The following is a 16,593-nucleotide window of genomic DNA, read 5'->3' as shown; positions in this document are numbered from 1 at the left end:
TCATGATACACACATCATATAGTTTTCTTTATTTACTTTTTTTCCCCAAATCACTACAATCAGATTTTCTTGACTGAGGATTTGTCCATCAATATTAATTTATATTCATTATACATCATTGTTCTTTCACATCTCATAATCCTACTCACTGGTCTGATCTGACCTTCCGTGGTAGCCTCCTATCAGGGGATGGCAGAGATGCCGATTCAACCTTTCCTGACAATAATTAGAACGTTTATCTCCACTTAGAAGTTAATCTATTGAAGAAAAAACTTTAGTGAAAGCCTTTCCTTCAATCACTTTTGGATGGATCCATAAGTTTAACCGCCTGTACATCCTTAAATTTCTCTGGATCTGCCCCTGAACATTCGCATATAGTAAAAAACGGTCACTTAAATATTTCATGTATTTCATTTTTCTACCAACAGATGTCGCAGTAAATTGTATTTTCTCCAGTTTGTCTCAATCTCAACATCTGGAGACTCTAACGTGTAGGTGAAAAATGATAGAAAAAAAAAAAAATCCATTCTTTGCTAAACTAAAATAAGGAAGGCTTTACACACGTTTTGGTTTCTTCATGTGCAGTCACCAGTCCTTTGGAGTCTTTGTCTTGTCAGTGCTGTTCTTTGTATTAAGCTTAAGTAAAGTGTAATGATGAATCAACTTAATTTTTGTGTTTTAAGAAAATGAATTGAAATCACCTCTCTCTGAATGCATCACACAATCAGCATGATTTCCTCCTTTCCTGTTCAAACAGGACAGACCTTTTTGACTCCACCTTCGGAGAAATGACTCAATGTTATGATGGTTTGACTGACACCCCAGAAGACCGACCGGATTTTTGTTTTGCTGGGAGAGATTACTCAACAAACATAATATCTGTGAGGAGAGTAAAGTTACCCGGAAGCATCACGTTTCCTTTAGTTGTTTACGGTCGAGTCGTTGCGAAACAAAATGCTACAAGATAAACATGAAAGCTGGCTGAGGCCTTTTCCCGTAAAGTCTCATCATGAGCGTGTTTAATCTTGAGAGATTATTGTGCAGATAATTCGAAATGTTTTTAAACAGGTAGAAGCTGAGATCAGTGAGATCAGTGTCAGGATGAGACACTTTAACCTCACGCCGCGGGCTAAAATAATGAAACTGAACATAAGCATATGCAAGCTCAATAGTTTGAACCGGCTCAGGCCACACTGGAACATATTCCAGTGCACAAACAAGGGCGGTGTGTATTCAGGTGCATTGTTTGTTAGATGACATGCGGTCCAGATCCGTATCGGTTTCCAGTCACCAAACTAAAACTATTCCAAACATTTCCAGGTTGGCAAAGTAATCATTTGCAAAAAAAACCCAAAAACAAAACAGTCTCAGCAGTTTACGGTTCAACGAAGCTAAAATCATAAATAAAAACACCAAATATGCTTGAAGGCATTACTTTATTTAACCTTCTACTGGGGAAGTCACCATATTTGGTGACGTGACAGTTTAACTGACATTGATGGATAATACATGACGTTAAACGTCGAGATAGATGTTTATGGTTTGTCCTCCTACCTCAGCTGAAGCATCTTTTTTTGTACACATGTCCAGCCAGTGGTGCTTTTTAACACGTGGTCAGTGTTTGAGTGAAATCCAGTGAGAAATGTTTGTGCTGTGTGTTGTTTTGGTCGGTATAAATATATTTTATCATGTGCAAATGGCACATAAGGGTGTTTTACAACAGCTTTGAAGGTCCAGAAATATCCCCAGGTCACAAACAATCTCACCTGATTGGAAGGCCACTTCAGTTCAGAGGGAAAAAAAAGGCAATTTATTCCTCAAAATGTCTTTATTTTTTTTTTTTTTTATAAATTACAGACAATGTATAAAAATATAAAACTGCAATGTGTTGGTGCACATTTTTATTTCTAATTTAATCTTTTTAATGAGCCAACAAATAAAACCAGCTCTCTTCGGGCAGAACACATTAAAGCATTTATGACCATATTTCCTTCATCTGACGGTGGAAGCCGTGATTTCAGAAGACATATTCTACTATTTCTTCTTTTGCTGCTGCTTCCTTCAGCATTTTTATACATAAAAATAATAAAAATTTAAAGTGCAAGAAATTGAGATTGCATCTCCAGATATCTGTTGACTTCATGCTCAGGCATTGAGTTTTCTCTCCGTTGTTTCTTGTGACGTGTGACTGTGGAGGGAATCGGCTGCGTCTGAGGCCCGACGTGTTTGCTGTTGCGCCTCAGAGAAGCTCATGCGGCCCCAGGTGCCCTGTCGCAGGTCCAGCCAGTTACTGGGGGTGCTTATCCGCGTAGAATCTTCCTCCCCTTCGTCGCTGGACCCTGCCACGTCCTCCTCGTTGGCGCCGTCGCCCCTCTGCCGACTCGGCTCCTCCTCGCCGAGCTTCCCGTGGCACAGGTTGCAGACCCTCTGCGTCTTGGTGGGGTGGATGGGAGCGATGACCGCGCGCTTCCTGGAGCAGGTGTTGCAGACCAAGAAGCCGCACTTTCTGCAGTGGTGCCGGCGCCTGGTGGCGTTGAAGTTGCTGAAGCAGCGCATGCACTTGTAGGCGGCCTGGTCAGGGATCCAGGAGTTGGCGAAGGAGGAGGCGCTGCCTCGGCGGCCGCTGACCTCCGGCAGGGCGGCCTGGCACTGCCTGATGTGGCTCATCCACGCCCGCTTCTCGTCAGGCGACCGAGCCGAGACGAAAAAGGACTTTTGTGGAGTTTGGATGAGCCACTGGTTCCTCAAGTCTTCATTTCCCTCCACGTCCTCCAGCTGGACGTCTTCTGGGGGACAGAAAACAGAAACACATCATATTCATAACGATGTTTTAAGATGAAAGTCTTCAGTCAGACTGGCGCCGAACACTAACAACAGAAGTAAGAAGGAACATTGATTAAAAAAAAGCGATAACAGTAAATAAATAGAAGAATGGACTGAGGCTACAACATATAACTGCTTTATAACAAGATGGATCAAACCTTTAACGAAACTAAAGATCCTTTTTTCAGCTGTTTTTCTGTAAAACAAGGATTCATTTTATGCTGCACTGTAACTTTATCTCTTTTTATTGTGTTTTATTCTTTGTATTTAATATTCTTTTGTTTTTCACATTGACTATGTTTTTATTGTTATTATTGCCTTTACTAGACTTTGACCACAGTTCAGATACTGCTGCTCTGTTACTGATAGAAAATGAGAGCAGTGTGAATGAAATGAAGGCACCAGCATTTATTTAGTTTGACCATTTATTAGGAGAGTAACCATTAAAAAAAAACCAACTCATACATCTCATAAATAAAGTGCTGCTGTCGTCACATTTTGCCTTCTTTATTGAGGTAAAGCATCTTTTCCTTCAATAATTTCACCTGATTGATGCATTTATCGTAAAAAATCAGAAAAGCCTTTTAAATAGGAAAAATCTGTGCAAGTTTTCCAACAGCTTGATGCAATTAATGAAAAAAAATCAGCATTTTATCTTTGAAACGTGTCTATAGTAATCTGCATTTTATCATTTTAATTCTTGTAAACTGGAAAATGTATTGAATCTGTTTAAGACGTTTTAATTCTGAGGATGTGATGTTTTGCTGCACATTTGTTGTCCAGGTAAACCTTGTAAAAAAAAAAATAAAAAAAAAGATCTTGATGTCAGTGAGTTCTTTTCCTGGTTAAATAAAGGTCAAATGGAATTAAACTGAAAGCATCAGATCTAATCAATCTTTCAAATCCAGTGAGAAATCATCCCATCAAGAGATTTTTCAAGCCAGAAATAATGAAATATGTGTGATTTTGGTCACGACGTTGCGTTTCCATTTATAGTACCATACTCACACGGTGCATGAGGGCGACTTTACAACGTATTGCAGTATTACTAGACAACACACCAGAGTGAGGTTTCTCAATAAATGTTTGTGTGTAAACTGTTTGTAGAGGCAGATAGTTTGACTGTAATTATGTTTGAGTTACAGGCATTAATTAAACTGTTTATTTTCGTGTTTCATTAAGCAGCACAAGACAGATATATTCAAGTAATGACGTGTTGACGGCATGATTCAGTTACTTTTTGCGAGTTAATCATTTAAAATGAAGGAGTTTCTCACCTAAAGTGATGATCTTCTGGTCGTTGTGCCAGCGCCCCTTCAGGATGATGCTGCCGTAAACCAGAATGTCATTAAAGAGAAAGAAAGCCTTGGTTTTCTTCTTCTTGCGACACTGCTTCATGAGTCGCCCCTCTCCGATCAGGATGCGGCCCGGCCTGAGCAGCGGCTGCCCCGCCGGGCCAAAGGAGATCTCCACGGCCTGGATGCGCTCCCGGTTCTCCCGGTCAAAGGTCAGCCGGTTCATGTTGTCTGCTTGCAGCTGAGAAGAGCTCTGGAGGCAACTGCTGTCTGACTGCAGCTTTTATGGCTTCCTGAAGATGACGCATGGATTGTTTTTATATTCCCATGAACATGTTTAACAAGGTTTGACAAAAGAATGACAGATGACTGCCCAGACAAATAGTTAGGGTGATTTCCCCGCACTGATTACTTCTTCTTCTCACCCGCTATTGTTCACACCCATTTAGGTGATTACCTATTGTGAACGACCCCAGTGTGAAGGTTAGTGAAAGTGACTGAACATGATAGAGAGAGAGAGAGAGAGAGAGAGAGAGAGAGAGAGAGATAGATAGATAGATAGATAGATAGATAGATAGATAGATAGATAGATAGATAGATAGATAGATAGATAGATATTAGAAGACATTTTAGATTTGAGACTTGCAAACAGATGAAAAAGTCATGAAAAAACACCAATGTGTGTCTATTTAGATTAAAAAGAGCTTGCTGGATTTTATCTAGTTTACTTTTCTTCCTCACTCACTGAAGTGACGCAAAATCAAAATAAAGCGTCTGTTGCCGGGTAACGGAACGGATTTCCAGGCAGAATTTTCAAACTCGGTTTGTCTTGCAACCAAACGTTAAATCATTTTCTTCAGGAATTTAATCCATAACTATCACGGATAGAAATGAGGAAATGCTTGAAATTTCTGTTTGAGAGTCGAAGTAACCGACTGAGCAATCACATTGTAATGTTTTGGGACGAACATGTGAAACCAGCACGGTTTTAGTGTGTCTCTGCTCCAACACAGGAACAGGAACTTCCAGCTCTATGGGGACATCTGGTGGTCACAATCTGACACAGCACGTTTATCTGTAGCATGAAGGTCATCAGTGCTTTTTAGCTCTTCATCTCGGGGAGTCCAACATACCGGTGTTGGTATTTAATATTGGATAAACATTTGGAATTATTTAAAGGGTTTTTATGTTTTTTTTTCTTTCGCTTCTGGTCAATTAGAGAGGAAACAGAAGGCCGGATTAAAAACAATCATACACAGCAGTTTAATTTCTCTTTATTTAATTTCATCACACTACCCTACAGCAGCTTTTTGCAGAAAAGAAATGAATTCACCTGCCGAATATCATCTGACATCTTGCAGAGTTTTATAAATTCTGCTTCGCAGCAAAGAATGAAAGAAGAAAGCAGCGTCTCGCCGTGGTCTGGCCTCTAGTAGGGGATGGGTCCGTAGTAAGCGGTGTAGGCGGCGATGATGCCCTCAGTGTCCATCATGTCCTCACAGCCCAGGTTGGCCTCGCACACCTCCCTCAGGCTGACGGGGGGAGGAAGCGGCCGTGTCATTCAGAGCCTTTATGATCACTTTGTACATGAGATCCAGTCTGATCGACCAGTTGAAAAAGCATGTGGTGTAAAGGAGGGATGAAGGGATTACCTCTCGAGCTGCGCCAGAGTCAGTTCTCCTGGAGCTCTCTTCTGTCTCACCACTGTGGACGCCTGCTGCCGCTCCACAAACATCTCTGCACACATTTAACACCGGCTCATTAAGAACGATGCCAACATCACAACAGGAAGCTCCAATCAGTTTGATTTACACAAGATAAACACATTTGTCGTCCAAACAATCAGCTTTATATGTATAATTTCTTTTTCTTTTTTCATCCCGTCTGCTGGTTTAATATCTAGAATTTCCCCACTGTGATACTAACAAAGGATCATCATCATCATCATAAATAACAACAACAACAACAGTAATGAGTAGAATACTAGAACCTGAGAAGTCAAATTAAGTTCACTATTAAAGTACAATTAATGTGTTTTTCCACTTATAAAATGTGATTTACAGAAATACATTTTCTTTGTTTTTCCTCATGCTGAAAATGTTGAGAAAATCCAACATCTTCTATTTGATAAAACTTATTTTTTTGCTTTATTGTGAGAAAAATTCATTGAAGTCAAATCTTGAAGTTTGGAGATATTTCAATGTGAGTCCGACAGAAAATTAAGATTTCTTTTTAACCCCTGATGTTGTTAAATCCTATTTCAAGACCAATTGTATAGTTTATTTTATAGTAACAAACAAAAACATAATTTACATGTAATAAAATCTCACCAAAATCACATTTAAAAAAAAAAGTTTTATATTTATCTTTAACCTAAAAAAAGGATTATTTACAAAGAAACCACAATATCTGTTCACTTGGACGATGAAGGGGTTAATGTAATAGCTGATATGACTGAATGGGGTTCAAACCTGCGTCCTCACTGGCAGACTGAGGTCCGGTCGCAGCATCTGTCAAACACAAAAACACAGAATCTCAATCTGTACTGCTCAAGCTGCGCAAAGTCACTTCAGAGGTAAAAAAAGTGTGTGTTGGGCGTATCGATCGTACCTGAGGTCACACAGGCCAGGGTGCAGAGGAACAGGACCACCAGAGTCTTCATGGCTCCTTCCTTCACTGTCAGCAGATATCAGGCAGCGACTTTGACTGAATCAGTCTTCTCCCGGTACACATATATACATCAGAACACAGTGGGTTCACAGACGTGGCCCGTGGGGCGGCGTGGGCACGCGATTGGCTGGGGAGTCATGTATCACACACCCACACAGCTGCGGAAATCATGCAAAAAGAAAAAGACAAGAAAAGAAAAGAAAAAAAAGTGAATTTTTCTATTCATTTATGTGGGTTTACATGAGGAGACACACTCCCAGTTCACAGAAACACTCACATGTACACTTGATACACAAAAGTGACTGTAAAGACGTTTTGCTGCAGTGCGACGCCTTTAAGTGATTCTTACAGCAGAAGCACATCAGATTGTTTGTTGCCAGTTAATTTAGTCAATTTGATGCCATTGTATTGGTTAGATGGTCTCTCGCGCACGTGTACAAGCTTTAATTGTTCATGTTTTAATACTTTGCTTACATCTCTGCATTTTAAGTCTGTCTAGGTTTCAGTTTTAGTGGATTTCTAAGTCGGGCGAAAGCGATGATAATTATATGGCTTTTGTATTTGATAGATCTAAACATGTCAGTAGAGGAATATGCAGGTAAAAAGAGTCCATGTGTTCCTCAAAATAGTCTGCGTGAATTAATTCAGGTTGGATGAAATATTTTAGTTCAAATGGTTTAATCTGGAATTAATAATCCAAGTGTCTGTTTTAAAAGTCCAGGTGAGCTTTGATGAGTGTTTAAAGAATCTGTGTTGGCATTTTAAAGAGCCTCGTTCTGATATAAAATGTCTTGGTCAGGTTTATAAAAAAAAAAAAAAAAGGTCAAAACTCCAAGTTCAGGGTCCAGATTAAACTTTGTGTCTCTGAAAAAAAAGCTGAACTTTGTTTGAAGGAAAACATTTAGCTTTTGTTTAGTTTTCTTTGTGAGGATATTGAAGGGTTAAAAAAAATATCCACATTAACTTTGTTATATATGATAAATTACTGAGTTCTGGTGTCCTCTAATATAATCTGTCATTTGCAGGAAATAATGAAAATACGGTTTGCGGTTTAATTAATTATTGGATTAATCTAATGTGTTGGATTAAGTTGAGTGTTTTACATGCCAGACTAGAGGGTGTCACACTGAGAATAGGGAGTCCAAAAGGTGTGTGTTTGTTTTCACGCATAGGTGAGGAGAAAAGTGTGTGAGCCGACCGGAAACGTCTTTCAAGGACACAGATGAGATCAGACTCCCGCCAGGCTCCTGCTGAGAATCTCCTCTTGCACATGCATGACACTTTCCTCCACGCCTGCAGATTTGCGTCAGGAACTCTGAAGGAGAGCGTTAAACGTTCATGCCTCTTGGTTTTCTGCCCCTGCGGTGGAGGGTAATGGCGGCCGGCAGCCTGGAGATGTCAGAGTTTTCCTGCACGCTTCTTTCCATGTAGGTCAGTCAGTGCAGCAGGCAGGTTTGTGGGCTGCAGACTGAAAAGGGAGAAAAAAATAAAGAATAAAAACCGTCGTCCCACATTATGTGACATAATTTTAATCCGTATTTTTTTTTTTTTTGCCTCTTTTATTGCAAACCGCAGCCATTTCCGACATAAAGAAAGCAGCGTTTGGAAACAACCCCCTGTTTGTTGGAGGAGTTGTGGGAGGGAACTTTAAAAAGGCCAAAGTTGTTTTTTACCGCAAGCCGATGGTTTGATGATGAAAGCTCCAGAGTCCTCCGGATTTCTTAAAACAGGATTTGATAATATTTCAATTCAGCATTTCTGAAAATGAAATTGAAAAACTTCCGTGTCAATATAGGTCACATGTAATAAAATCACACCGTAGGTAATAATCTGAATATTGAATGTCCGATGCCTCTGATTTATTGGGTGTTTTTGCTCACTGACCGGGTCACTGCTGGTTGCTCTCCGTCTGGTTTTCGGTCGCAGACGTCAAGAATCCAACCTCAGGATAACTTCAGTTGTGGCCCCGCGACGACGCAAGAAAAACAATCGTGCAGTAGAAGCGTCTTTTTGGATCTGAGGCACGTCGAACGTCCCTCTGGGGGAAAGGACAAGACGACCTGTGAGCCGCAGACAGCTTGCCATGTGTCGTTCTACCAAAGTCACAGACTCATGTTCGGCTCAAAAAGTTTTAAAGAAATGTACACTTTTAATGTTTTATTCTGCTTATTTCATTATTGCGCTGTGTTCTTTACTCTTTGGAAAAGACACGCTTGATCTGAAGTGCTGAAAGGTGTTGAAGTGGTAAGTAATCCATAAAGGTTTCTGGTTTGATTCCGGGACTGGACACCTTTCTGTGTGGGGTTTGCATGTTCTCTCTTTATAGACCGATAGAAAAGCTCATAAATATAAAAATCCAGTGACGACTGATCGATACCAACAAACAATACTTCTAATATCACTTATGTCTGTTTTGGGGTTTCTGTTAAATTAGCAATATTTAGGTTGTATTTCTGCCATTTGACAGGACTATTTCTTCTTCCACGTGTTATTTTAATGGTGATACGGCTGAATAAAAGCCTCACACACACACTGGGGCTCCAGATGATGCGATCAGATGATGGACGATCACTAATACAGTCTCATTTGAAGGCGAGATAAAACATAAATGATTGTTTCCCTTGTTGCGTTTCTGATATCTCTGTTTAAAATCATAAGCAGAAGGTTATAGTCATCTCAGTATCCGGCTGCTGGACTCATCTACATGTACTTGAAAGTCGGCGAAGAGCCTCAAAAGTGTGTTGCTTTTCGACTGTGGGAGGAAAACACATGCAAACCGCCACACTACTGCTTATAAAGAAGCACAACAGCTATTCTCATTAATAATTCAACCTGGAAGTGAGATCAGCTCTGCCACAAACAGCATAAATATTAAAATATTGAGATATTACACCTCAAATCAAACGGGAGAAACTCGGATATGAGAATATAAAAGCCAATCTGAACTGCTGCATCAGCCAAACCATTCCACATAGAAGTGAGTTCATCAACTTACCACATTCAGACGACCATCACTGCACACGCAGAATAATTTCGCAGATTCTAACAATGTCAGCATGTCACCTAAAATGTACATGTATGGATGAAATACAACCAATCTTACAACAAAATACATATAACCCATTAATCTTTTCACAAACACAGATTTATCTTGTAAATTTAACCTTATTTTGAAATTGAAGCCTTTCTCCACTACAACAACAAACACAAGTCATTATTTTCACTGCTTTTAAAATATACTTGGTCGTTCACTCTTGCAGTTTCCCCTCCAAAATAACACCAAAAAAAAAAAAAAAAAAGCATCAAGCAAACAAATAACAGGATTGAGACCAAAGCCAGTGATGTGAGTTTTATTGTGTTTTATTATTCGTCAAAGCAGTGGAGATAATCACTGACAGCAGTGCCGGCGTGGCGGATATGTGAGAGACAATTAGTGGATAAGGAGCGAGTCGCTTCATTCCAGCTCGTCCCGTTAAAAGCTTTTAATTATCTGGAAAGGTGTGATAATAGAAGATAAAAGTTATCCTGAGATTACACAAGAAACGAGCTGAATATGATTTAAGGATTTCAGTGTTGTTGTTGGGTTTTTTTTTTCCCCCTCGGAGACACAAAAAAAAAAGAAGAAAAACAGATACATAAATTATACAAAAGTTGTGTTATGTCGCGTAAAAGACCGGGACAAGATGACGACTTTGCACGAGAGTGTCGTTTTAGTATCGACGTGCCACAGTTGGCTGGTTTCGGGCTCCAAAGTATCTCTGGTAGGCCTGCTGGTAGCCGTGGCGGAAGGCGTAGAAGCGGCAGGGGGAGTAGTCCTCGCACGTCTCTGCACGTCTCTCGGCGGGAGACTTTATTTTCCTGGATGGGAGGGAACAGAGGGGGTGAAAAGGGGGGGCGGGGGGGTTGTAAACACAAACACATTCCCCACAGGCTTCATCTAACCTAACAATTCATGTCAGCGCCATGTGTGGATGTTAAAGTCATAATTAAGCCTCGTCCTGACGATCCGCATTGCGAAGTGTTTCCTGTCTCTACCTGGCGAGGTGGTAGGAGCTGAGGCCGTTCCCTCCGGGGGGGGTGTATACGTTGCCTCTCTGCTGAGGCGCGATGAAGGAGTTGGCTTGGTTTGGAGGCACAAACAAATCTGCAACCACAAGACTTTTACTAGAGAGGAAATTTTGATGACACAGGGTCTTGATGCAGGTGAGACGGCAAGCCGGGAGGTTGTTAGTGGAAAATAAAAAAACAACAACAACAAAAAAAAACAAAAAAAAAACATGAGAATTAAAAGCATTGGGATCTTTGTTAAGAATGCATGCATGTTTTTCCAGAAACGAGAGACAACATTTAATCACCTTCAACGGATTCTGAGCTTTCATGAGACTCTACGGGAAAAACATGGGATGGGGTTAATCATAAATGACGGATCACTGCTTTTGATGTATTACAGGTTATGAATAGATGACGATAGCACGGGTGAGGCGGCGTGAGGGGGTTCGGTACCGTAGCAGACACAGAGCGAGACCACGGCACAGAGTGCCAGACACCTGAGGAGGCTCCTCATCCTGGGGCTTGTTTATCTGCCGGGAGAGACGAGAGCGCTGCTTCAGTTAGGCATGTCAGCACGGGGGTAAAACGGTGAGAAAAAGAAGAGAAGGTGGAAAAGAAGAAATTGGCAGAGGCGTCGAAGCGGAGGGTAAACACGAGCGCTGGAATAGAGGGATGAAAGTGGCGACGTTTCTATATGTGTGCCTGTGGTTTGGGCACGAAGGCTCCGAGCAGAACCTATAAACCTCCAATATATGCTTTACCATATACATCTGTGCAACCATGGCCGGCCTGCAGCAGGAATTATGTATGGAACAAACAAACCCGGGGTATGTTTGTCAGCGGCGGACTGAACATCCAGTCTTCTTAGTGTGTTGAGCAGATCGACGTCCCCCCAGTTCTAAACCTCGGCTTGCAGGCAGGAACGTCGCTGTGGCTGAGAATCGCCGCCTCGCGGCCAAATAATTGAGACCAAACACGGTTTCTGAGCAACTCTAATGTTCTTCCTGCACGGGCAACTGTTCCATGTAAACACAACTGGAGGAAAGGTGTGCGGCAGATGTCTGTGCCGACACACACACACACACACACACACATACACACAGACACACACACACACACACACTCAGACGTCATGTTTGCGTGCCTGTGTTGCAGGGAAGCTTTCATCCCTGTCGTCTGTTTGTGGGATTTGGAGCAGATTGAGTCTAAGCGGCCCTCATTCTCACCATCAATAGCTGCTTTCAGCGCACATAAACACACACTCACACATGTACAACTAACTGGCACATGCTGGCACACACACACACACACACACACACACACACACACACACACACGCTCTCACACAGTCCTTGTAAGGATCCTCCCCTCGGGCATAGTTTGGCTTCAGTCAATCTCTTCGACTTGCAGTTGGCTCAGAAAGAGAAAGCCTGAGGGCCGAAATTCAAGAAGAAACTTGCAACAACCGACAGAGACGTGTGTGTGTGTGCGTGTATGTGTGTGTGTGTGTATCAGGTGCTGACAACAGTGTCTACAGAGTTTTTATGCCTGTCTGAATCTTAATAGGGGTCCTGGTGGGTTCACTGCTTCTTTCCCTTCAGACAGAATGTGCCTACCTCACTGGAAAAAACTAAACAAAACAACCAAAAAAAAAGTCTGGCTGCACTGAGAGCCAATCTGAGTCCTTTTTACAGTAAAACACGAGTACTGTAGGCCGACTGTTCACCGAGAATTACACATGGGTGATTAGTACAAAAAAAAAAAGAAAGAAGAAGAAGCATGCATTAAAAACCAAAAGCTACTAAAGGAATCTTTTACTTAAGTTGGAACTTTTTGTTCCGCCTGACGTACGTTTTAAGAGCGCACTCACCGTGAACGTTACCCAGCTGGAAGTTTTGGTAATATCTCTCAGTATTTCCTCCCCAGGAATATTTCCTAATACCTTACAGCAAAGCTTTTATACTCATCTTTTCTGCCCCCACACCCACCCACTCCATCCTTCTGCCCACTGACTCCCTCTCTCTACGCCGCCCTCTCTCCTCCCTCCTCGTACTATCAGCCCTTTTTTTCCACCGTTTAATCAAACCTGGGCATTAGCTCACTCTCTCCTCTCACTCCTACGCCCTCACCAACAAAAAATAAAAAAAGAGAGCGAGAGAAGAGAAATGCAGAGCTGAAAGGAGAAAAACAAGAAGAGGTAAACTGAGCGATAGACTGGAGGTTGGCACGGGGACGTCGGGCCTGTTTCCATCGCAGGTACATGATAATATTCACTGCCGTTTGCCAGCCTGGCAGCGTCACTCCAAAAAAGAACAGACGCGACCGACCGGCCTCGTTTTCTGCCCCAAAATTCCTCTCCGAGAGAAGGAACATCACGGAGTGCATCGCTGGTGTTTTTTTTTTTTTTTTTTGGGTGATGATGTATTTTAAAACTTCCCTAATAAACAGTAAGCTGATATTAGTGTTTATGAATATGTTTTTATTGAAGCTCATAAATGAAGACCGCTCACATAGCGACTGGCTGTGTCGCTGCTTTGTATAAAATCCGTCTTCACAAAGGCTTTAATTGTCGAAAGTGCCTGCACCTAAGTGAAACAGCAGCTCATGAGTGAGAACCTTTTATTAAATGGTTATTTAGCGTCTATAAATGCTAAACGGGGCTGGGTGCTGCAAGTAAAAACTTGGTGCGGTTGCTTGAGGGTGCGAGCAAACCGCACCGACGACACTGGATGTTTTAGAGAGGATTCGAGGGAAATGTTTGACAGACGTGGTTTCCTATTGACCTCTTTATGACCTGTTTGTTTCCATCCATATAAGATAAAGAGCAGCGGATTCTCGTCTTTATGAGCATTTCAGCCACACGACATGGATCCATTTTGGCACCTAATTATCCGAATGACAAAAACATCAAACCCAGAAGACGTGGGTGACATTTTACTTCAGTTTTCCCCGTTTGCTTTGCCTAATAAACCAGCTGAGTGATATCCAACATTTATTCCCTGGAGCTGACCCGAGTTCACCTGTGAGAAAGTCTGCGGCCGACCTGGAGTCTGTTATTCTACCAGGGCTTCAAAACATTACAAAACAAATTTCTTAAGAGTAGTTTTTTGGACATTTCGCTTTGTTTTGCAGCCGAAGGCATCATTGAAAGTGGCTTTATGTTGAGATTGTATTTATTTCCACTAGTAATTGTTTGTTTCTGTGAGAAGATTGACATTTCCATCACGTACACTCCGCACCGCAACAAATATTAACCTTAAAGTTTAAATCTAAAGGTTATTATGGCACTATTGGACAACCAAATAAACCTATTCACACATACTCACAGTTATTATTATATGCATGGTTTTGCATTTTTGCATGAAAATTCACACAGAAAGACTCCTAAACCCAAACTGGACTCAAAGCCACTGTCCAGCCCACACATACATGATCCACCAGTAAAACTTCATAAACTGTAGAGAATTACTATGATTCTCAAGTGTGTCTGCTATATTGAGCAGCATAGCTGCGCTTTGACCGAAACTATCAAAAATCACTGATTTATTGGTTTATTATTAATTGATGAGAGGAGGAACATTGATTTAATGACATTTGAACCAGATGATAATTTAATAACTATGTAATTACTGTATCATCTAATGTATTTCAAGGCAGAAAATATAAAATTCTTCCGTTTTGTCCCTTTGACAATAAGGATGAAATTCTGCTCATGATGGATTCATTTTGTAGTTGAAATGTAATTTTAAAGCAATTTGTTGACATAACATGACAGAGGCTGGCAGCAGTGGAGGCCGGGACTGCTAACCACTTCCACAAATGATGTTGACATGTCAACAACAGCCCGAGCTGAGCTGGAAGTGGGTCGAACACGCCGTATAAATGGGACTGGAAGGGTCCAGCAGTCCTCGAAACTCAACCCCATTTCAGATCTGCTAAAGCTTCGCAGAGCGACATCAGATTAGGTAATAATAGATTATTATTATTGCTTCGGCAGTCTCAGTGTGTTCACAGTCACGCTCCACGGTAATGGCGACAGCTGCCATGCAAGGTGTTCCACCTCTGTTGGGAGCAGTAAGGGCTTCAGCGTCCCGAGCAAGGACAGTACAGAGCCTACAAAACTAAACTCAAACGAAACAAATCATACTTTATTGTTTTTCCACATTAACCCAGCCTACATAAGGACGCTCCCGGGGGATGGTGGAGGTCAAGGGTCATGCTCAATGACGACCTGTGTGTAATTCAAACCTGCAAACTTAGCAAATCAAACATACTCAGCCTTAAAATCTCGTCATTACAGAAGTTTCTATTGAAGTACTAATGCACAAGCAGTCGGCCAGCATTAACGTTAACGCGGTAGTCACACACGGCTTGCGGTGTATACTATGTCAGAGTTATGTAATCCCACATCTCATTTGAGTCAGCCAGAAAACCTCTGAATAGCCGTGTGAGCGCGGCCCCTCGCCAACAGTAAACAAACCAGAATAGGACGACAGCCCGCGCCAAGAATCAGCAGGACCCGAGACAGACAGATAAACATTATGACAGACCCGGAGACGCAGATAAACCCCGCCGACAGATAAGAGCGAGAGAGAGAGAGAGAGAAAGAGGAGAGGCGACTCGGGAGTCAGACGGACAGAAAGCACGTGTTGTTGCAGTGGCATGTTTCAGGCGCTGCGGCTGCAGAACCAAAGTCAGTGATGTGGTCGCATCAGCAGCCGCCGAGCGGCAGTTTGGTTTCCGAGTGCAGACATTAAATGTTCACTTTCCACGGGACGATACCAGAGACACAAAGGGAAGAGATTGCTTTTCCCTCTCTCTCACTTTTTAATGCACGTTTAAAGCACCAGGGAGGATTTGTGAGCTGTGGATTTGGAGACGGGAAGATGCAGAGGGTGTTAATGAGAGACGGCAGAGACGGTGATTTCATGGAAAAAGACGGTCAAACAGAAAAGTTTGTCACCATCTTCTCCTGAATGTGCATCTCTGAAGCCATAAGTTGGTGTTTTCCTCCCTTTGATTCAGTATTTTTCCCCTTTCTCTGACCTCCAGTCACCTGTTTGGTAATCAGGGTGAGGAAAGTTCCTATTAAATGGACATTTGAGAGGCGGAATCATGTTTAACGTGATGAACAGCACCTTAGTAAACAGGATGGCGATGAACCGGTGAAGCTGTGCACTTAAATCAGGAGAAAGACAGACGTGAAATGGCCTTGGAAGGGGAAATGAGTGGATTACTCTGTTGACTCAGAATGTATGATAGTAAGAGACATGTGCCTGCTAAAAAATAAAATGAAAAGAAAAGTGGGTGGAAAGGGATGAATGGAAGGAAAGAATGAGCATTTGGCTGCAGAAAACTGAGAGAATTCATGCAGAAGTAAAAAAAAAAAAACCCAAAAAAACCTTGTTGGAATGAGTTTGCATTTCATAATGAGGGCACAACCGCAAATGTGTAAGCTATTCGGATAATGTCTGCAAAAACACATAGTGCGACCTGTCTGGGCAGGCCTGGTTTCCCCTCAGTGGGCGAGCAGGTGTACCTCAGGCTGCACTGCGGCTCGGCCGGCCCGCTGACAAACCCTGAAAAACCTCCACCACTTGTAGTGTTTTTCCTCCTGCCCTATTTTCTTAATGGTCGTCGCAGTGATTTTTTTTTTTTTCTTTAATGTGAAAACACGTTAAAGGGATTGAGTGACTCAGACTCCGACTTGAAAACATCATGTGACGTGGCCGGCTGTGGGATGGCAGAGGATGCG

General features: G+C 42.0%; 3 protein-coding genes across 3 annotated transcripts; all 3 read right to left on the bottom strand.

The window, feature by feature from the left end:
- Positions 1 to 1,846: 1,846 nt before the first annotated feature.
- LOC308125059 (pleckstrin homology domain-containing family F member 2-like) lies at positions 1,847 to 4,367 on the bottom strand. The gene is made up of 2 exons (XM_080488544.1): positions 4,101 to 4,367; positions 1,847 to 2,786 (listed from the first exon to the last, which is right to left on the bottom strand). Exons 1-2 carry the CDS (start codon positions 4,342 to 4,344, stop codon positions 2,146 to 2,148), a joined length of 885 nt encoding a protein of 294 aa, XP_080344670.1. The 5' UTR covers positions 4,345 to 4,367; the 3' UTR covers positions 1,847 to 2,145.
- Positions 4,368 to 5,376: 1,009 nt separating this feature from the next.
- bglap (bone gamma-carboxyglutamate (gla) protein) lies at positions 5,377 to 6,843 on the bottom strand. Its single transcript, XM_080488900.1, has 4 exons — positions 6,729 to 6,843; positions 6,590 to 6,628; positions 5,771 to 5,855; positions 5,377 to 5,650 (listed from the first exon to the last, which is right to left on the bottom strand). The coding sequence occupies exons 1-4, from the start codon at positions 6,778 to 6,780 to the stop codon at positions 5,548 to 5,550; spliced, it is 279 nt and encodes a 92-aa protein (XP_080345026.1). The 5' UTR covers positions 6,781 to 6,843; the 3' UTR covers positions 5,377 to 5,547.
- A 3,289-nt stretch (positions 6,844 to 10,132) lies between these two features.
- mgp (matrix Gla protein) lies at positions 10,133 to 12,864 on the bottom strand. Its single transcript, XM_080488928.1, has 5 exons — positions 12,709 to 12,864; positions 11,292 to 11,368; positions 11,144 to 11,173; positions 10,824 to 10,932; positions 10,133 to 10,646 (listed from the first exon to the last, which is right to left on the bottom strand). The coding sequence occupies exons 2-5, from the start codon at positions 11,350 to 11,352 to the stop codon at positions 10,499 to 10,501; spliced, it is 348 nt and encodes a 115-aa protein (XP_080345054.1). The 5' UTR covers positions 11,353 to 11,368; positions 12,709 to 12,864; the 3' UTR covers positions 10,133 to 10,498.
- Between the last annotated feature and the right edge of the window lie 3,729 nt (positions 12,865 to 16,593).

This window comes from Lipophrys pholis, assembly GCF_963383615.2.
Source record: "Lipophrys pholis genome assembly, chromosome: 19".
Classification (NCBI taxonomy): domain Eukaryota; kingdom Metazoa; phylum Chordata; class Actinopteri; order Blenniiformes; family Blenniidae; genus Lipophrys; species Lipophrys pholis.
The sequence above is the reverse complement of the archived record's forward strand: the minus strand, read 5'-3'. Positions and strand labels throughout refer to the sequence as shown.

What these genes read in the sequence shown, in the direction of transcription:
- bglap (XM_080488900.1), bottom strand. Translation starts at nt 6,780, where the DNA reads ATGAAGACTCTGGTGGTCCTGTTCCTCTGCACCCTGGCCTGTGTGACC. An exon ending in CCTGGCCTGTGTGACCTCAG is followed by an intron (nt 6,629 to 6,728) that starts GTACGATCGATA and finishes TGTGTTTGACAG; the next exon opens with ATGCTGCGACCGGACCTCAG. An exon ending in ACTCTGGCGCAGCTCGAGAG is followed by an intron (nt 5,651 to 5,770) that starts GTAATCCCTTCA and finishes TCCCCCCGTCAG; the next exon opens with CCTGAGGGAGGTGTGCGAGG.
- LOC308125059 (XM_080488544.1), bottom strand. Translation starts at nt 4,344, where the DNA reads ATGAACCGGCTGACCTTTGACCGGGAGAACCGGGAGCGCATCCAGGCC. An exon ending in CCAGAAGATCATCACTTTAG is followed by an intron (nt 2,787 to 4,100) that starts GTGAGAAACTCC and finishes TCTGTCCCCCAG; the next exon opens with AAGACGTCCAGCTGGAGGAC.
- mgp (XM_080488928.1), bottom strand. Translation starts at nt 11,352, where the DNA reads ATGAGGAGCCTCCTCAGGTGTCTGGCACTCTGTGCCGTGGTCTCGCTC. An exon ending in CTCGCTCTGTGTCTGCTACG is followed by an intron (nt 11,174 to 11,291) that starts GTACCGAACCCC and finishes TTTTTCCCGTAG; the next exon opens with AGTCTCATGAAAGCTCAGAA. An exon ending in AGCTCCTACCACCTCGCCAG is followed by an intron (nt 10,647 to 10,823) that starts GTAGAGACAGGA and finishes CCTCCCATCCAG; the next exon opens with GAAAATAAAGTCTCCCGCCG.